General features: G+C 45.6%; 1 protein-coding gene across 5 annotated transcripts in view; it reads left to right on the top strand.

Moving 5' to 3' along the window:
* The window catches only part of TEP1 (telomerase associated protein 1), a 101,204-nt gene that overhangs the window by 63,802 nt on the left and 16,172 nt on the right, over nt 1-21,230 (top strand). For all 5 annotated transcript variants that reach the window (XM_039350104.1, XM_039350102.1, XM_039350103.1 and 2 more), the window contains 7 exons: nt 1,300-1,417; nt 2,776-2,900; nt 5,101-5,200; nt 6,122-6,277; nt 7,396-7,605; nt 9,186-9,339; nt 10,909-11,127. In XM_039350104.1, coding sequence (XP_039206038.1) covers nt 1,300-1,417; nt 2,776-2,900; nt 5,101-5,200; nt 6,122-6,277; nt 7,396-7,605; nt 9,186-9,339; nt 10,909-11,127 — 1,082 coding nt within the window. The remainder of the gene's footprint in view (nt 1-1,299; nt 1,418-2,775; nt 2,901-5,100; nt 5,201-6,121; nt 6,278-7,395; nt 7,606-9,185; nt 9,340-10,908; nt 11,128-21,230) is intronic.

The following is a 21,230-nucleotide window of genomic DNA, read 5'->3' as shown; positions in this document are numbered from 1 at the left end:
GTACATTGGCACCTGGCAGATGGTACGCGACTATCTTAGAAAAGTGGTAGTGGAGGAGCTGAACCAGTGGCAGAACCGCACAAGCCTGAGCGAGAGATGGCTGGAGCTGCAGGGCTGTCAGGGCTCAGTGCAAGCGCCAGGATCAGCGCCAGGCTCCAGCTGGAGCTCAGCGCTGATCCTGACACTTCTGCTGAGCCCAGAAGAAGCACCAATCAGCTGGAGCTCGGCACTGATCCTGACACTTCTGCTGAGCCCAGAAGAAGCCGATCAGCTGGAATGTTGCAGCCTCTCCAGGGTCTTGTGATTTACATTCAGATGCTTGGCAACTGATTCATATTTATGACGGTCACAGTGTCCTAGGGTCATGTCAAGTGACCAAAACCTGCCGCAACCACCCAGCAGACAGGGGAAATAAAAACCAAACACCCCCACCCCACCCTCGCTGCCAATCCTCAACAGAAATGCTCACAACAATGGAAACCTCGGACAAGAGGAAGAGCGCTGCCAGCCGGGCAGACAGGTGTCTTGCTGGGCTGTGGCTGGGGGGGGCACCTTTTTCAGTGCCATTGTAACTTCGAACAGTCACTAAGCGAAATGTTGTAAGTCAAGGACTACCTGTACTTCATCACTTTTTTTCCTTTTTTTTTTTGGTCATCAAGATTTTGACACCTTGCTAGGTGACTGGTGTCTCAGGCAGGAGACACTATATCATTTCAAGCAAATGGCTGTCCAATCTCTTTTGGACAGCTAACTTTTTGCTGTTTATCCATGTAGCTTCTTCAGCTTATCAGATTGGTTATTTACATCTCAATGACTCTCTGCCTGCTCACCTAGCAAGCTTATCCAGATTAGGTGAGAAATTAAACCACCCCAAAGGGCACATATGGGGTCCCATTAACCAGCTTGCTCAGACAGACTCCCTGGTGCTTTTTCCAAAGGCAATTGGAGTGTTTTTTTTCCCCTGAGGAAGAAGCAAATGTTTTGCTTCTCCTCCAAGAAGCTTCATCAGTTCTCATCCGAGAAGCTTCAGAATCAGTGAAGCTTCTTGGATGAGAAGTGAAATGTCTTCTTCTTCGTCCTCAGGGAAAAAAAACAATTCAGCTGCCTTTTGAAAAAGCACATTGGAAACAACTGTGGCCTGGATGACTGAGAATCTCCACAGACATTTGCTCAGACTGTTAAGAAGCTGTTTGGATAAACAGCGAAAGCTTTCATACCCAAAAGACAGAGAACTGCAGTTGCCATGACTCAGCTGGATGACTGAGGATCTTCATCAACCTCTTTTATTTTATTTAACAGCCTTGTTTTGAACCTTCCGTCCACTCCTTCTTCTGCTTCTCTCGCTCCTTCGGGAAAACTGGCCGTCGTGGGTACTGTGGAAGGGACATTGCACCTGGTGGACATGAAGACCGGACAGGTAAAAACGATCTGATTTCTCAGCTTCAGAAGCCTTCCAAGTTCTGTGCTAGTGTTCCGTTAGAACAGTGCTTCCCAACCCTTTTCCTTCATTGTCCCAAACTGCTTGTCAGAAAGTCTTATCAAATATCAAAGACCGCTTGTATGTTTTTTTTCCTTCAGCATCATTTGTAACTTTGAGCAGTCGTGGGACAAATGGTTGTAACTTAAGGACTATCAGTATTATAAAAACCAACATCATTAAGTGATCTTTATGTCATTTCAATTAAATTACCATTGGTAACCCAAAGATGCTTTTTCAGGATGCAACCGGCCTTTCTTGTTAATAATCATAATCATAATCACAATCATAATAATAGTAAAATTGGAAGGGGCCTTGGAGGTCATCTAGTCCAACCCCCTACTCATGCAGGAAGCCCTATACCATTTCGGACAAATGGCTGTCCAGTCTCTTCTTAAAAACTTCCAATGTTGGTGCATTCACCGCTTCTGGAAGCAGGTTGTTCCACTGGTTAATTGTTCTAACTGTCAGGAAGTTTCTCCTTAGTTCTAGGTTGCTTCTCTCCTTGATTAGTTTCCACCCATTGCTTCTTGTCCTGCCTTCAGGCGCCTTGGAGAATAGCTTGACTCCCTCTTCTTTGTGGCAGCCCCTGAGATTTTGGAACACTACTATCACGTCCCCCCTCGTCCTTCTCTTTGTTAAACTAGACATACCCAATTCCTTTTCTTTGAAGACATTTCACTTCTCATCCAAGAAGCTTCTTCAGCTCTGACCGGATGGTGGAGAATGGAAAGATTTATATTCCTCACAGACAGCTGGTCATTTGCATTCTTTTAGAGAGTTGTTGAAGCCACTTGGAGGTTCGTCTGTGTCCTCAGGGTCACCTGAGTACTGCAAATGTGTGCGGAGCAGAAAACATCCTGCAGCCAAGAAGGCTCCCCCCACATTTGCAACTACTCCGGTGACCCTGAGGATTTAATGACCTGTGCGTTCTATTAGCAAATGCATTGGGTTAAGCAGGGAAGGATTATGTTCATTTAACGTGATACATTTAACGAATCCATGGGTTACGAATGTATTAGCTGGCTCGATGACATTCGTAACTCGAGGATTACCTGTATATTACTTTCAGCGATACGAAAAAGGATCTCGGAGTGAGTGGCAGCCCAGAACAAAGAAGAAAAACTGCTAAAAGCATCCTTTTGACCTTTGAAATTAAAGCTTGTGTAGGCTCACTGCTTCAGAGCCCTCTGCCCAAATCCACACAAGCACAAAATGTTTGCATCAGATGAGCCTGGTCGGTGAGGGTTAGGGTTGGCTCTGATTTCCGCCTGCAAATTCTCTTTCTCGTGATTTAGAAGCAGAAATCCTTGTTGACCTCCTGTGACGGAATCTCCGCCTGCGCATTCTTGTCTGAAGCAACCGTTTGTCTCGGGGCCTTCAATGGACGCTTTGAACTTTGGAGCCTGAGAGAAGGATGCAGGTAAATCCGGACCGGGGGAAAAACTTTTTTTATCTTGATTATAGATAGTCCTGGAATTACGACTGCAACTGGGACTAGAATCTCTGTTGCTATGCAAGACAGTTATTAAATGAATCGTCGTTGATTTTGCAATCTTTCCTCCGTGGTTGTTAAGTGATCGCTGCAGTTGTTAAACCAATCCTGGGATGGCTAAGTGAATCTGCCTATTGACTTTGTTTGTCAGGAAGGTTAAAAATAGTGTTCACATGACTCCAGGACGCTGCAACATGGAGTTGCCCAAAACACCCAAATTTTGATCACATGATCATGGGAATGAGGCTATAGTCCAGTGATGGCAAACCTTTTAGAGACCGAGTGCCCAAACTGCAACCCAAAACCCACTTACGCATCGTCGGGTGCCGGGTGGGTGTGGCCCATTGGGTGGGCGTGGCTGCAGTGGTAACAGCAGACTGGGTGGGACTAAAAAGTTCAATCAATCAATTCCAACTTTGCAAGATCTTTTTTTTCCCCACGAGAAGTTGAAATTGACTGATTGAACCTTTTTTTTTTTTGTACACGGTGGCGGAGGCCTAAAGTGAAAAGATTTTATAAAACCCAGCTGAAGGCCTAGGACTGGGGCGACGGCGCATGTGCCCACAGAGAGGGCTCTGAGTGCTGCCTTTGGCACCCGTGCCATAGGTTCGCCACCACTGCTATAGTCTGAAGTGTAAGGACCAGTTCATAAGTCAGTTTTTTTTCAGTGCCGTTGTAACTTTGAATGGTCGTTAAATGAATGGTTGTAAGTTGAGACTACCTGAAATAGAGGTTAACCACAGCTGGAGATGATATGATAGCAGTGTTTCAATATTTGAGGAGCTGCCAAATAAGAAGAGAGGGTCAACTTATTTTCCAAAGCACCTGAAGGCAGGATAAGAAGCATTGGCTGGAAACTAATCAAGGAGAGGAGAATTAAGAAGAAATTTCTCGACAACTAGAACAATTAACCAGTGGAACAACCTGCCTCCAGAAGTGGTGAATGCTCCAACACTGGAAATTTTGAAGAAGAGACTGGACAACCATTTGTCTGAAATGGTATAGGGCTTCCTGCATGAGCAGGGGGTTGGACTAGAAGACCTCCAAGGTCCCTTCCAACTCTTGTTATTCTGAAAAAAAAGGAAACAGAGATGCCACCCATGGAATTATGAGGCTGGAGGGTGTTGACAGCCTGTATTTGTAAAATTTAAAGTAGGGCTACAGTTTAAATCCTTGGGGTGGGCAATATGATGGTGCGTAGATCCTGATTCCTCTTTATCAGCACCTTTGGATCTCCTTCCAGGCACAAATGCAAAGGTCAGGACATAATTTCTGTCTGGTTTGAGACAGGAAATGTAAAAAAGTGAAAGTCCAGTTGACTTAGAGCCAAATGATTTAAAAAAGGGGAGAGATTTGGCTGTTCGGTCTTTACTTTTCTTGTACTAACGGCTCATTTTTCTTCTTCTAGTGCCCTTCTTTGAAGCTTAATACTCCTGCCTCAGTGGAGGAGTATATTGTAAAAATGTCAGAGCTTGCCGAGATGACAAATTTAACTTGTTTGATTAGAAGAAGAAAAAAATGAGAGAAACTTATTTGAAAGACTGGAAACCCTGATAGTTTTTGCTGAAAGAATGTTAAAAAAAAAATGATATGATGATTTATGATTTGGGTGACCGAAAAAGATGCAAATTAAGTGAGGCATGGAAGTGATTTATCAAATATCTAGGAAAAGATTCCAGATTCTTTCAAGATAAAATATTTCAAGAAAAGATTGGACAGCCATTTGTTGTTCTGCTGAGAGGGATGGTGGATAATGAACTGTTTACACCAGGGGTCTTCAAACTCGGCCCATTTATGACTTGTGGACTTCAACTCCCAGAATTCCTCAGCCAGCATGCCTGGCTAAGGAATTCTGGGAGTTGAAGTCCACAAGTCATGAAAGGGCCAAGTTTGAAGACCCCTGGTTTACACAGTAGGTTGGAACTCACTATATTTCATAACTTTTTTTTTTTTGTTTTCCATTGTTTCTTTGCTTTCCTTCATCCTGTTTAAATTTGTCGACTACCTGACGTAAAACCCGTAATGAATATACATTTTAAAATAGAGTTAGTGATCCTGCAGTAAGTCAGATCAGCGAGCCACCACATCTGAGTGCTGCTTCCGGCTTCCTGTTTCTTTATTGTTTTAGGAACCTGAGCAAGGATGCCCACAAGGCCCAAATTACAGACTGCTGCATCAATTCAGATTGTAAACTATTAGCTTCAGTATCACTGGATGGCACTCTTAAGGTATTCTTGACTGGGTTTAGGGGAGGGAATACAGAACTGGATTTAAGCATGGCTGGCTGAGGAATTCTGGGAGTTGAAGCCTACACACCTTCAGATTGTTCAGAAACCCTGGTTTAGAGCCTCATTGTCTGGGAAGGGCCCTCAACATTTCAGATTTTTAAGTTTATTTGTTACATTTGTTGTATACCAGTGGTTCTCAACCTTTTTAATGCCGCGACCCCCAACCAGTTGTAAGTCGAGGACTACTCAACCGGTTGTAAGTCGAGGACTACTCAACTGGTGCAGCACCGTTTGCAGAATGGGACTTTTGGCGGGCTCAGCAGGGCAGAGACAGCCTGGACAATTTCTATTGGCTTTTGAAAGCCAATAGAATTAGACTCTATTCAAGAGAGTCTATTCTATTGGCTTTCAAAAGCCAATAGAATAAAAGGGAGTAGCACAGCTAAGGAAAAGGGGGAAAAAATGGCGGACTGCGTTGTTTGGCGACCCCCGTGAAATGGTCGTTCGACCCCAAATGGGGTCCCGACCCACAGGTTGAGAACCACTGTTGTATATGGAAGTCCATATAAATTAAGTTTTCCTTTTTGGCTCACATGAACTCATTAATTTATTAAAATATACCTTGTTTCTGGATGTATTTGCCCCTTTTGTTTACCCCCCCCCCATAATGCATCTTTGTGGCGTCAGTCACTCTGTTCCAGCCCATATAATGCATCTTAGTGGCATTTTTAACCAAGTTAAAGTGCAGTTATTGCCCTGTTTTCTCTGTCAGCAGTTGCCAAATAGAACCATTAGAGCTTCTCCTACTGCAGGGACTAAGTCTAAATTCAGCATTAGGGGAATAATGGCAGCAATTGTAAAGCATTTACAAACCTTGGCCCCCCCCCAATTTCTCACTATTTTTTTTAAAAAAATTCTCAGCTCTGGGAAGCTGCCCAAGGACATGTGCTCCACCAGTGGGACTTCCCGTGCCCTTTGAACTGCGTGACCTTTCATCCAATGGGTCAGTTGGTGGCTACTGGTGGATGGGACAGATCGGTCACCGTCTTGGATGCAAATGGAATAAGCAAGATCTCGGTAAGGTTGAGAGGGACTCGGCATATAACTGGGAGATGCATGATTGATGAAGACCTACCAGTCCATGGAACTTGCTCTGGGAGTTTTGAGGAAGCAGACAGTTTTTTTTTTTAAAGTTTTTATTTTCCATTTTTCGTTACACTCATACAAAATACTTCAGATAAAGAATAAAATAAATTTATACACACAACTTTCGGTATTGCTCACTCATTTCCCCCCAAACCGCATCCTCCCTCTGACTTCCTCCCTTACTTCCCTCTTCCTCCCTCTTCTTCCTCACCACTCTCCTCCTCTCCTCTTTCTCCTCCACCTTCCTACTTGCTTCTCCCCTTCCTCCTACCTTCTCATCCCACTCCGGATGCAGTCCAGGGAAAATGCCCGAGCAATTCCTCTCTCCAAATTACAACATCAATATTATATACAATAAAACTATTTCTACTTATCCGACCTATTTAACCTCCAACCCACCCTCCCCCCACCCCTCTCCCCCCCCCACTTCCCAGAGCCAAGTACAGGGTTATACAAACATATTAAACATAATCTACTTAACTTTACTAATTATACAATAACCAAAATCATACTAAGCATAATTTTATAAACAAATCCATTATTCATAAAATAAATGAAACTTTGTAGTTCCATATTTCCTTTGAACATATTCTATCCATCTTCTCCAAACAATAACATACCTCTCTTGTGAATGGTCCTTTAAATAAGCAGAAATTTTGGCCATTTCTACTAAATTAGAAACCTTAAATACCCATTCTTCTAAAGTAGGCAGAGAGCCCTTCTTCCAATATTGACCAACCAATAATCTTGCTGCTGTTATTAAATTCAACATTAAAATAGTTTCTTTAGCATCAAAATCCACAAAAATACCCAAAAGAAATAATTGAGGAGTAAACTTAATCTTCCTTTTAAAAACCTTTTGAATGTTCCACCAAATCATAATCCAAAAAGCTTTAATATTTTTACAAGTCTACCAAACATGAAAATAAGTTGCTTCAGAACTACCACATCTCCAACATTTGGGCTGCAAGTTCGGATACATACAAGACAACTTTTTAGGATCCAAATGCCAGCAGACAGCTGTTTTTGACAACCGTTGTCTCTTCTAGGTCATGAAGGACCACGATGCCTCCATCCATTCCATTTCCTTCTCTTCCACTGGGAAAGTTTTGGCAGCGGCTACTTTGGCTGGCTCCATCACCCTCTGGTCGTGGCAGGAGGCCATCATCCTGGGTTCATTCAAGGCTCACTCTGGATGCATCTCCGCGGCTCGGTTCCTTTCCGACGAAAAACTTCTTACAGCAGGAGAAGACTGCAAGGTGCAGCTTGGACCAGGCTGAATGATGTTAAAGACTGAGGGGAGGGATGCAAGGGCCGTGGGCTGATCAGTTGGTTTGAGTCCTCAACTTACATTAGTTCGCTTAGTGACCTTTCAAAGTTACAACAGCACTGAAAATGGTGACTTATGACCATTTTTCACAGTTACAACCTTTGCAGCATCCTCATGACCAGGGGTAGGCAACCTTGGCTCTTTTATGACTCGTGGACTTCAACTCCCAGAATTCCTGAGCCAGCCATGCTGAGGGAAAAAGGAGAGTTTCCAAGCTGAGCCATGCTGGCTCAGGAATTCTGGGAGTTGAAGTCCACGAGTCATAAAAGAGCCAAGGTTGCCTACCCCTGCCCATGGTGATGTGATCAAAATTCGGATGCTTGGCAACTGACTCACTGGCTGTGTCCCAGGGTCACATGATCACCTTTTGCGACCTTCTGATAAACAAAGTCAAATGGGGAAGCCAGATTCACTTAACAGCCTGGTTGCTAACTTACCAGCTGCAGTGATTCACTTAACCACGATGGCAGGAAAGGTCGTAAAATGGGGCAAAACTCACTTGGCAAATGTTTTCACTTAACCACAGAAATTTTGTGCTCAGTGGTGGCCATACGTTGAGGACTAACCTTATTAGAAAATTCTCTTGCACTTATAATGTATCTGTCATAATTTCAATTTCTGCCAGTAGATTGATGAATTTACAGAAGTCTATACTAGATTATTGCTGGTTGGGAACCAGGCAGAGTTCAACGTATATATTTATTAATTATTAAATAAATTAATAATAAATTACATTAACATGTATATGTATTAATTTAATTATTATTTATTTTATATATGCAGTATGTGTGTGTGTGTGTGTGTGTGTATAAATATATATATATATATATTATTTTTATTATATATTTATTTTATTTATATATATGTGTGTGTGTGTGTGTGTGTATATATATATATAATAAATTAATAAATTAAATAAATAATTAAAAATAGTTTATCATGAGAAAAGGATCTCAATAAAAGTAAGACTTACAAATATAAGCCCAAAACAACTTTTCCTTCATAAATAAAGCATGTGAGAAGCCCATAGTCTATGGAAAGGAGTGAGAAGATTTAGACTGGGTGGGGATTCTGAGTGACCCCCAAGAGTCCGGCTTTGGGAAAAATTGGTTTCTAATTCACATTTTTCCAACTCAGCAACAGTCCACAACATGCAGCAATAGCTCACTAGGATGAAAAACTCTTGCTTTTGTTGTCATTTTCTAATCCATTTAACTAGCTGGAGACCCACTTTGATTATTAAAGAAAGACATGGCCATTAATATGAAATCCCACACCATCTGCATTGGAGTTTAGCCACAAATAGGACAAACCAATGAAGTATGATTGTGTATGCGGTCTTTTTAAAAAAAAAAAAAAACTGAAATTTTATTGAGATTTTTGGCACCTTTTTTTTATTGGCAGGTTAATTCTCTTCCCTCCCCCTCAATGAATTATATAAATATTAGTAAATCCCCATCTGTATTCCTGTGTGTGTTGCCTAATTGATCATTGTATCCTGCTGCACAGGTCCAGATTTGCAAAGGCCACTTGGGGCAACTTTGGACCAGTTTAGGATCAAGAGACCTTTCCCCAGCCTTGTGCGTGGCCTCAAACCTTGATGGAAGTCGACTGGCTGTGGGACACCATTCAGATGGCATCTGGATCTACAGCCAACCTTGGCGTAAGACAGCTATGGTTGGAAGTTTGGTGATGCAGTTTGGTTCCTTTATTTATTATGGGGAACTATAATAACTTCCTTCCTTCCTGCCTTCCTTCCTGCCTGCCTGCCTGCCTGCCTGCCTTCCTTCCTTCCTTCCTTCCTTCCTTCCTTCCTTCCTTCCTTCCTTCCTTCCTTCCTTCCTTTCCTTCCTGCCTACCTGCCTGCCTGCCTGCCTGTGTTCCTTCCATCCTTCCTTCCTTCCATCCTTCCTCCCTCCCTCCCTCCCTCCCTCCCTCCCTCCCTTCCTTCCTTCTTTCCTTCCTGCTTGCCTGCCTGCCTGCCTGCCTGTGTTCCTTCCATCCTTCCTTCCTTCCTTCCATCCTTCCTCCCTCCCTCCCTCCCTCCCTTCCTTCCTTCTTTCCTTCCTGCTTGCCTGCCTGCCTGCCTGTGTTCCTTCCATCCTCTTCCTTCCTTCCATCCTTCCTCCCTCCCTCCCTCCCTCCCTTTCCTTCTTTCCTTCCTGCTTGCCTGCCTGCCTGCCTGTGTTCCTTCCATCCTTCCTTCCTTCCATCCTTCCTCCTCCTCCCTCCCTCCTCCCTCCCTCCCCTCCTTCCTTCTTTCCTTCCTGCTTGCCTGCCTGCCTGCCTGCCTGTGTTTCCTTCCATCCTTCCTTCCTTCCATCCTTCCTCCCTCCCTCCCCTCCCTCCTCCCTTCCTTCCTTCTTTCCTCCTTGCCTGCCTGCCTGCCTGTGTTCCTTCCATCCTTCCTTCCTTCCTTCCATCCTTCCTCCCTCCCTCCCTCCCTCCCTTCCTCTTTCCTTCCTGCTTGCCTGCCTGCCTGCCTGTGTTCCTTCCATCCTTCCTTCCTTCCATCCTTCCTCCCTCCCTCCCTTCCTTCCTCCCTCCCTCCCTCCCTTCCTTCCTCCTCCCTCCTCCCTCCATTCCTTCCTCCCTCCTCCCTCCTTCCTCCTCCCTTCCTCCCTCCCTTCCTTCTTTCCTTCCTGCTTGCCTGCCTGCCTGCCTGCCTGTGTTCCTTCCATCCTTCCTTCCTTCCTGCCTACCTGCATTCCTTCCTTCCTGCCTGCCTGCATTCCTTCCTTCATCCTTCCTTCCTTCATTCCTTCCTTCCTTCCTTCCTTCCTTCCTGCTTGCCTGCTGCCTGCCTGCCTGCCTGTGTTCCTTCCATCCTTCCTTTCTTCCTGCTTACCTGCCTTCCTTCCTGCCTGCCTGCCTGCCTGCCTGTCTGAATTCCTTCCTTCCTTCCTTCCTTCCTTCCTTCCTTCCTTCCTTCCTTCCTTCCTTCCTTCCTTCCTTCCTTCCTTCCTTCCTTCCTTCCTGCTAGCTGCTGTGAGCTGTGTGTTATCTCTCCATGCTGTGGTTATTTTTACTGAGTGTCTTTATGATCTGCTCACCTGTTAAAAGTACCAGATCTCTAATCAGTCATGTGTGTACTTTTTAAAGGGAAAAAAAAAATCAGGAAAGACTGCATATTGCAGATTGAGTCTAAATTGGTCTCAAGTCTGAAAAGTATTATTAGAGCGTGAATCCTTAGATATCTTTTTCATCCATGCATGTTCTCTTATTCTTGTAGGCTTTCAGACAAGCCGGATTCATTTACAAGGAAGCGATGTGGCTGTTTGTAGCCTGGCCTGGTTACACCATGTATTTTTGGTTGTGGGCCTCGGCGATGGGTCCCTTTGTGTCTGGAAGACTTTTGAGAGTAGCTCTGACTGCTGCCATCAGTTCAAGGCTCATGAGAAAGCGGTGATGGGCCTTGCGGTGTCTGAGAAACTGGTGGCTTCTGTCTCAGGTGAGTCCAGGGACGGCTGGCTTTGACCAGTCAGGTTGCTTTGAAGACCTCAAGAACCAGAAACAATTGGGCAAAGAAAGGGAAGCTCTCCTGGAAGGATTCGGTGAGATTGAATCATGGTGGTGCAGTGGTTAGAATGCTGTATTGCAGGCTACTTCTGCTGACTGCCGGCTGCCAGCAGTTCGGCAGTTCGATTCTGACCTGGCTCAAGGCTGACTCAGCCTTCCATCCTTCCGAGGTTGGTAAAATGAGGACCTAGATTGTTGGGGGCAATATGCTGACTCTGTAAACCACTTAGATAGGGCTGTAAAGCACTGTAAAGTGGTATATAAGTCTAAATGCGATTGCTATTGCAGGTAGCAGTACCTGCCTAATATTGTCTACGCTTGATAACTAAGTATGGTCCAGCTTGGTTAGAACCTGGATGGTAGGCTACAAGTAGTTCTCAATTTATAACCATTCCTTTAGTGAATATTACCTTGGTCAATGGTAGTAACTGTGAGAGGGACCTCAGAGTCCTAGTGGACAATCACTTAAATATAAGCCAGCTGCCAAAAAGGCCAACACAGTGCTAGGCTGCATTAACAGGGATAGAATCAAGATCACGTGAAGTGTTAATACCACTTTACAATGCCTTGGTAAGGCCACACTTGGAATACTGATTACGTTTTGGTCACCACAATGTAAAAAAGATACTGAGACTCTAGAAAGAGTACAGAGAAGAGCAACAAAGATGATTAGGGGACTGGAGGCTAAAGCATATAAGGAACGATTGCTGGAATTGGGTATGTCTAGTTTAATGAAGAGAAGGACGAGGGGGGACATGATAGCAGTGGTCCAGTATCTCAGGGGTTGCCACAAAGAAGAGGGAGTCAAGCTGTTCTCCAAAGCGCCTGAAGGCAGGACAAGAAGCAACGGATGGAAACTAATCAAGGAGAGAAGCAACCTAGAACTAAGGAGAAACTTCCTGACAGTTAGAACAATTAACCAGTGGAACAACCTGCCTCCAGAAGCGGTGAATGCGCCAACACTGGAAGTTTTTAAGAAGAGACTGGACAGCCATTTGTCTGAAATGGTATAGGGTTTCCTGCCTGAGCAGGGGGTTGGACTAGATGACCTCTAAGGTTCCTTCCAACATCATCATCATCATCATCATCATCATCATCATCATTATTATTATTATTATTATTATTATTATTATTATTATTATTATTCAAAGTTACAATGGCACTGAAAAAAGTGATTTATGGCCATTTGCACATTTACAGCCATTGCAACATCCCTATAGTCATGTGATCAAAATTCAGACATTTGGCAACTGACTCATATTTATGACAGTGTCCCAGGATCATGTAGTCACCTTTTGCAACCTTCTGACAAGCAGATTGTTACTAGCTTAACAACTGCAGTGATTCACTTAACAGCCGTGGCAAGAAAGGTCGTAAAATGGGGCAAAACACAGCAACTCTCTTGCTTAGCCACAGAAATTTTGGGTTGAATTCCAGGTTTTTAGACCAGGCTGAGAAGCCAAAATCTATGCCATGGATGGCAAATCACTTCCATCAGTCTAGCACTGATGATTTAACCTACTTTGGGTAATGAAACAAGTGCAAGAAAACAGCCAAGCTTAGAGTGCATAGAGGACCTCTCCCCCTCCACTTTGCTCCCAAGGAAACTCTAGTCCAGTGATGACGAACCTTTTAGAGATCGAGTGCCCAAACTGCAACCCAAAACCCACTTATTTATCGCTGGCTGCTGGGTGGGTGTGGCCCACTGGGTGGGCGTGGTTGTGGTCATGGCAGATTGGGTGGGTGTGGCCAAGGTGGGCATGATCACCTCAATGTTGCTCGTGGGGAGGGACACCTGTGGGGGCTGGGCAGGGTTGGGGGAGATCCAAGGGGTCTCTGGCAGGTGGGGCAGTGGGAAGGAGGCTCATCCTGCAGGGTGAGGCAAGGCGAGGCAGGGCGGGCATGCCATTGTCACAGGGCAAGGTGAGGCAGGTGAGGCTGCCTGACACTATCGGCTCCTGCACACAGAGGCCGGCGAGCACATGGGTGCTGGGATGCATCCTGTTGTGATTCCGTGCCAGCCTGTGTTCCCAACAGCTGAGTCTGAGGAATCTGAGGAGGAGGTGGAAGAGGCATTTGAAGGGCCATCAGGGTCAGAGGGAGGCTCAGATGAATTACATGATTCACAGTTTGATAAAGAGCCTGGGCCCTCCAGTCGTGTTCCTGATGAAGCTCAGCTGTGTGAGGAGAATGAGTCAGACTCGGAGGACTCACACCTGATGGACATGCTAATTGATTGTAAGGACCCACCCCACTTTGCATCTTAAGAAGACAGAACTCTTAGAATAATTCTTCCAACAGGAATCCTTTATTAAGAGAAAATGGTTGTAGGCATGCTAGACAGGACTTGGGGTCCAAGCTCTCCCATTCAAGGTTTTAAGGGGTTCCCCAGTAGTCCCACCCAATCAACCCCCCTTCCAGTTATAGTTTCAAGTATCACAATTCCACTCCCTTTCTTCTTTCTTCCGTCTGGATGGAGACTTCAGATAACTACATGAAAGGCAACTTCCCTCCTTTGGTAGGTTAACGCTTCGAGGTTACAATAAACACACATTCAGCATTCAGCTCTTTGAAGTGTAAAGAAGGAAGTGAGGGCCATAAAGCCCCTTTGTTCTCCCCCTTCTCTCCCTCTTATGGCAGAATCCAGAGAAGGCAGAATTGGGAGTTTCTATATTTGATAATTTAAAGATGAAATATAATTGGATTCTGACATCCGGCCCCTCTTAACAATAAGAGAGATCCACCTGAAGAAAACACAAGTATAAAATTTAGTCAGGCTTGTTAGGATACTCTGTGTGAAACTTCTTCAATAGCTTCGGGGCTCTGACATGACGTTTATGGACCCACTCATTTTGTGAGGGAGGGAGGTGTTTCCAGGCAACTAGGTACTGAGTTGCTCCATGATATCTCCTAGAGTCAAGGACTTCCTTTATTTCGAAGTGTTGTTCACCCTCCACCATGATTGGAGGTGGTGGGGGGGGGGATTTTTGGCCGTAGAGGTGACTGATGCTCTCTTTTCAGCAAGCTGCAATGAAAAATTGGGTGTATTTGCCTGAGATTTTTGGGTAATTCTAATTCTACTGTTACTGGATTTATGATTCTTTTGATTGGAAAAGGTCCTATGTATTTTGGTCCAAGTTTTTTACAGGGCTGTAGGGACTTTAGGTATTTTGTAGATAAGTACACCATCTCTCCTATAATGAATGGTGTAGGCTCAACCCTTTTTTTATCGGCTTGTGTTTTGTAAGCCTGCCTAGCTTCATCTAGTGCTTTTCTGACTATTGGCCAGGTGTTTTGTAATTTTTCCATCCATTCTTTCAGCGAGGGGATCGTTGGTTCGTTTGGGGTTAATTCTGGCATGGGGTTGAAACTTTGACCGGTGGCTATTTGAAAAGGAGTGTAACCTGTGCTGGAGTGGACTGCATTATTGTAGGAAACTTCTGCAAAGGGGAGTAAGTCCGCCCACTCGGTCTGCTGGAAACTAAGAAAACATCTTAAATATTGCTTAAGTACTGAGTTCATTTTTTCAGCCCCCCCATTTCCTTGAGGGTGGTGGCTAGATGTCAGTCCCTGAGTGGTTCCTAAGAGGGAAAAAATTCCTTCCAAAATGCAGACGTAAATTGCACCCCCCTGTCAGAGATGATGCGTTGGGGTGCCCCATGCAATCTGTAAATGTGTTGGATGAAAAGTTTTCCTAAGGCTTTTGCAGTGGGAATCTTTTGGCAAGGGATAAAGTGCACCTGTTTGGAAAACAAGTCCGTGACCGTCCAGACCACAGTATTCCCATTGCTTTCTGGCAATTCCACTATAAAATCCATGGCTATTTCTCTCCAGGGGGCTGAGGGACTTGCCACTGTTTGCAATAGTCCTGGCACTTTCCCTTGCAACCTCTTTGCCGTGGCACATTTTGGACAACTGGCTATATAACTTTCAATGTCCTTTTTCATGGATGGCCACCAAAATTGCCGTTTAATTAAATGTAAAGTTTTTACAAATCCAAAATGCCCTGCTGATTTTGTGTCATGGCAAAGGTGCATGAAAGTTACTCTTTGAGTTGTTGGTATATATAACTTTTTCCCCTATCCAAGGCAACCCGTCTTTCATTGTGCACACATTTTTGTTTTTCTGGAACCAATCATCTGTTTCCAAACTTTTTCTGATTCAATTCCAGTTTGGCTGTCCAGTTGTGGTTTTAATTTGGCTTGGGTTCTTGTGGTTACTGGTGCTGCCAGTTGTGACTCTGCCATTATTGGTCTAGAGTCTGTGGTTCGTGCGCTGTTATATTGGGGCATGCGAGATAGTGCATCTGCCAGGAAGTTCTTTCTTCCTGGTAAATGTTTGAGCTTAAATTGGAATTGGTGAAAATGCTGGGACCAGCGGGCTTGTTTGGGATTGAGTTTCCTGGAAGTTTTCAGGGCTTCCAAATTTTTGTGATCAGTCCACACCTGGAAGGGGATTTTGTTGCCTTCCAGGAACTGTCGCCATGTGAGTAATGCCCAACGTATCCCATAAGCCTCCTTCTCCCATACGGGCCAGCGCTGTTCTGTTTCCGTGAGTTTCTTGGATGTATATGCACAGGGTTGCAATACTGCATCATCATTTTCTTGTAATAGCACAGCCCCCACTGCCACATCACTTGCATCTGCCTGTATTATGAAGGGTTTGTCCATGTCTGGGTGCCTTAGTACTGGTTCGGCAGAAAAAAGTCTCTTTAGTCTCTCAAACGCTGCTTGCACTCCATTGTCCATGTTAGTGGCTGGCTAGGTTTTACTGAGGATGTTCCCTTCGTTTTTAGTAAGTTAGTGAGGGGCAAGGCTATCTGTGCAAATGAGGGGATGAATTGGCGGTAAAAATTTGCAAAGCCCAGGAAACTTTGTAGTTGCTTTCTTGTGCGGGGTGGTGCCCATTCTAATACTGCTCTGACCTTCTCTGGGTCCATTTCAATGCCCTGTGGGGATATGCGATAGCCTAGGTAGTCTATCCTTTCCTGGTGGAATTCGCATTTTGAGAGTTTGGCATATAGGTGAGCGGCTCGCAGCTTCTTTAAAACCGCTCTGACAAGTTTGACGTGTTCTTCTTTTGTTTCAGTAAAGATAAGAATGTCGTCCAAGTAAACAAGGACCCCCTTAAACAGGTGCTCCCTTAGAACGTCATTGATTAATTGCATAAAGACTGCAGGGCCCCCTTGTAATCCAAATGGCAAGACTTTGAATTGATAGCACCCCATGGGGCAGTTAAATGCAGTCTTCCATTCGTCCCCTTCCTTGATTCTCACTCGATAGTAAGCTTCCCTTAAGTCTAGTTTAGAAAAATTTTTTCCCTTTCGATAGGTGTGACAGCATGTCTTTCATGAGGGGCAGCGGGTATAGGTTGCTTTCACTGATTGTATTCAGGGCCCTATAATCCACGCATAAACGTAAAGAGCCATCCTTCTTCTCTCTAAAAAGGACCGGGGCAGCCACTTTAGGCTTGGCTGGCTCAATGAAACCTCTCTCCAGGTTTTTTTTTATAAATCTTTCCATTTCCTCCTTCTCCTTTGGGCTCATGGAGTATAATCTGGGCTTCGGGAGTTTTGCCCCAGGCTTGAATTCAATGGTACAGTCTGTGGGTCGGTGGGGGGGAAGCTCATTCGCCCTCTCCTCACTGAAGACTTCAGCAAGGTCCCTATATTCCTCTGGTATTTCTGTTAATCTTTTTTCCTCTCCTATGGATGCTTTTTCTATTCTTGATTCTGGTAGCCTCCCTTGGGGTTTTAAGTCCATAGGGTCCCCCTTCGGGAATTTGATTTCTGTCGTCCTCCAATTTACCCAGGGGTTCCATTTTTTCAACCATTCCATCCCTAGAATCATTGGGCATTCCATACCTGGGGTCACCACAAACGTTAAGTCCTCTTCATGGTTGCCCAGGGAGAGATGTATTGGCAAAGTGGCTAGGGTAGCTGGCACCCCCCCTGCTATGGATCCATCTAGTTGGCCAAATGAGATTGGTTGTTCCAGTCTCCTGGATGGGATGCCCAGATTCCCCACTAGTGTTGGGCTAATGAGGCAGCGGGTACAGCCAGAGTCTATTAAGGCTTTCACCTTCACAGCTTCGGGCATGGGGGGGATTAATATAGTCACTGTTTTGAAGATGGGTGTGATGCATCCACTTACCAGGGGTTCGCCCTCCGAGCTGTCATCTGAGGCATCCACCGGCCCTGTGGTGTAGGCTGGAGTCCTTTCCCCTTGGTGAGCAGAGGTGGGGGTTTCTGCAATTTCCATCATTCTCATGGCCGTTTCTTTTGGCTTAGCTGAATACTTTCCGGGTTTGTTGATTGGGGATCTGTCTGGGTTGTGCTGGGGGGCCTTTGAGCGGCATTCTACAGCTCGATGCCCTTCTCTTCCGCACTTGAAACATCCCATTTGCTTCTTGGCTGTATCCGATGATTTCACCGGTTGGTGTGTCAGCTCAGGCGGGGGGCGGCTCCATTGTTTTCCTCGGCGGTGCCTCTTCAATATGTCGATCTCTGCTTCCTCTGCCAAGACGTACCATTCCTCAAGTCGATGTGGGTCCCCTCGGGGCAGGCAAGCATCATATAGATCATAGTTTAGTTCGTCTTTGAAATGGCCAAGGAGGATGTCTTCTGGCCAATTCAGTTTGCTGGCAATGGCCCGGAATTCTTGTGTATACTCAGCCACTGGGCGTTTGCCCTGCCTCATCGTTGTTATTCTTTCACGGGCTTTGCGATCAGCCAGGGGGTCTTCAAATCGTCTTCTCAAAGAGGACATGAAACGGTTGAAGTTACTGAGTTCTGGGGCATTGGAGTCATGCAAGTTCACTACCCAATCCGCAGCTGGTCCATCCAGGGCAGATTGCACGATCCGGATGCGGGCTTTGTCGCTGGGAATATCCTGCCCATATTCCTCCATGTAGCTGAGGACTTGGGTTAGGAAAAACCCCAAGCGTGTTGGCTCCCCTTTGAATTTCACTTCCAATGGTGGACGTCTTGGAATGGATCGGTGCCTCTGTTGTGGGTGGTAGTGCCTTCCGTCCAGATTGCCATCTGTGGTCCGGTAGGGGGTGGGAGCTCCTGGATCAGTAGATGTCCCTGGGGTTGCAGGTTCCATGTCCCCCTCGGTGTCTCTCCCTTTGCGGCTCCAGGAACTGGGGCGGCCGTAGGGTTCAGTATTCTCCTCTCCTAGGGAGCTGAGAGTTCTCTTCATCAGGTCAATAGCTTTCTCTAGGATCCAGTCTGAGTACGGTGCCCAGCTTCCTCCCTCTTCACTTGCGTGCAGGGATTTCTCCATCTCCTGCTTCCATTCTGGTTGCTTGGTCCCCCGTCTCAGGGTCACCTTTCTTGATTCCTTTCCCCACTCACTTTTCTTTCCAACGCCCATCGACCAGCGAGGCTTGTGGTCCTGTGTCTCCACCACTTCTTCTCCTGAGGAATCTGGCCTCTCGGATCCCAACATCTGGCAAGGTTCCAACTGGGTCAGCGGCTCTCTTTCCAGGGAGTTTTCCCCCTCTCTTGCTCCATTGTCTGACATGGTAAATTTTTGCAAAATCCCCCGGCAAGGGTCTTCCTTCCAGGTGGATTAATTTTGCAAGTCCTGTCTAATGTAAGGACCCACCCCACTTTGCATCTTAAGAAGACAGAACTCTTAGAATAATTCTTCCAACAGGAATCCTTTATTAAGAGAAAATGGTTGTAGGCATGCTAGACAGGACTTGGGGTCCAAGCTCTCCCATTCAAGGTTTTAAGGGGTTCCCCAGTAGTCCCACCCAATCAACCCGCCTTCCAGTTATAGTTTCAAGTATCACAATTCCACTCCCTTTCTTCTTTCTTCCGTCTGGATGGAGACTTCAGATAACTACATGAAAGGCAACTTCCCTCCTTTGGTATGTTAACGCTTCGAGGTTACAATAAACACACATTCAGCATTCAGCTCTTTGAAGTGTAAAGAAGGAAGTGAGTGCCATAAAGCCCCTTTGTTCTCCCCCTTCTCTCCCTCTTATGGCAGAATCCAGAGAAGGCAGAATTGGGAGTTTCTATATTTGATAATTTAAAGATGAAATATAATTGGATTCTGACATTGATGCTCGTATACGCCGGCAATTAGCAAGAGTAGATCAGCAGCAGTCAATATGACGACTCCAGGGAAAAAGGAGAAGGCACTGAGAGGCAACACCTTGGGACTGCTGTATAAAAAGAGGAGGTGTGGGCGGTGCTGGTTGCTGAAGGCAACCGTTTGCAAAGTACTTCATGGGATCCTGTTCTGTTCGTCTTGCCTGTGTCTACTCTTCTGTTTGCAACGTGTTTCATGTGGACTATTTCCTCCATTTGGATTGAGTTTTGCTGCTTTTGTTTATGGACTATTTGGCAGGTTTGTCACCCATATTAAAAGGGGTTTGTTTTGTTTTAAGTCTCCAGCCTATTTTATCAACAGGGGTTTGGTCCTTGTGCCTTTAACAAGGACGGCTATAGGCTGGGATAGAACACATCCAACCATGTGGGACCTCGGCGAGTTAGTGGGTGGCTGGTTGAAGAGGGAGGGTTGCCATTTCCAGGGCATGGTGAGCATGTCCACAAAGAGGGCTCTGAGTGCCGCCTCTGGCACGCATGCCATAGGTTCACCACCATTGCTCTAGGAAGTCACTTCAGAGCCGAACTTGACTTGAAAGAGATTTCCCTTGTCTTCTTTTGGTGAATACAGATATTGTCTCATTTACTTACATATTTGTGATAAGAGGAGAAAGGAAGAATCTGGCTCTGTAGGTAACATAAAACCTTACTTTCCAGAGATTTTACTGGAGAAGTGTATGGCTAAAATTACGTGGAGGGTGTGTTGTTTACAGGCGGGTTTATTTTTGGCATAGATGGCACCTGGATTACTTTTAAGATCCCAGCTTTGATGTTCCGGGCAGTCAGTTGGTTTGCTTGATCCTCTTAATTCTAGACAGGCTCTTTGCAGGAGCAGAAATGAGCTACAGAATCTGGAATGAAATGTTTGCAAAAGATGTCTCTGGATGTGTTCAGAATGCTTAGCTTTAATTACCTCCCCCTTTATTTGTTGAGTTTTTGCAACCCAGATTTGCAATAAAGAGGCAGTGCTTGTAAGGACAATACCACTTAGGGGGAAAGGAGTAGAATGGGTTTATATTTAACCCCATATTTATATTTATATTTATTTATTAATAAAATGTATATGCCGCCCAATCCCTAGGGACTCAGGGTGGCGTACAAAATTAAAACAATAAATATAACAATAAAATAAGTGCATTCATACAGCATGTCCCAATCGTATCCCGGCCCCCCCGGGGACATCAACCCCAGGCCTGCCGGAACAGGAGAGTTTTAATGGCTTTCTTAAAGGCCGGCAAGGTGGGAGTAGTTCGAATCTCGGGGGGAAGTTGATCCACCACGTCAGAGCCACCACAGAAAAGGCCCTTTCCCGAGGGCCCGCCAGCTGACATTGTCTAGCCAACGGGACCTGAAGGAGGCCCAATCTGTGGGACCTCACCGGACTCTGGGAACTATGCGGCAGTATGCGGTCCTGTAAGTAACCTGGTCCTAAGCCATGAAGGGCTTTAAAGGTAATAACCAACACCTTGAATTGCATCCGGAGACCCACAGGAAGTCAGTGCAGCTCGCGGAGGATAGGTGACACGTGGGTGTACCTTGGTGCACCCACAATCGCTCTCGCGGCTGCATTCTGAACCAACTGCAGCCTCCGAATGCTCTTCAAGGGTAGCCCCATGTAGAGCGCATTACAGTAATCCAGTCTTGAGGTGACAAGGGCATGAGTAACCGTGAGTAGAGCCTCCCTCCGGTCCAAATAAGGCCGCAACTGGTGCACCAGGCGAACCTGGGCAAAGGTCCCCCTGGCCACAGCCGATAGATGTTGTTCCAAATTTAGCTGTGAGTCCAGGAGGACACCCAAGTTGCGTGCCTGCACTGAGGGAGGTAAATTTACCCCCCCCAGGACTAATGATGGACCATCAGGATGACCCTTGGGGGGCAAGACCCAGAGCCACTCGGTCTTGTCAGGGTTGAGT

This window comes from Crotalus tigris, unplaced genomic scaffold, assembly GCF_016545835.1.
Source record: "Crotalus tigris isolate CLP2741 ecotype Arizona unplaced genomic scaffold, ASM1654583v1 scf7180000018306.2785112, whole genome shotgun sequence".
Lineage (NCBI taxonomy): Eukaryota > Metazoa > Chordata > Lepidosauria > Squamata > Viperidae > Crotalus > Crotalus tigris.
Note: the sequence above shows the minus strand (reverse complement) of the source record. Positions and strands in the feature narration are given on the sequence as shown.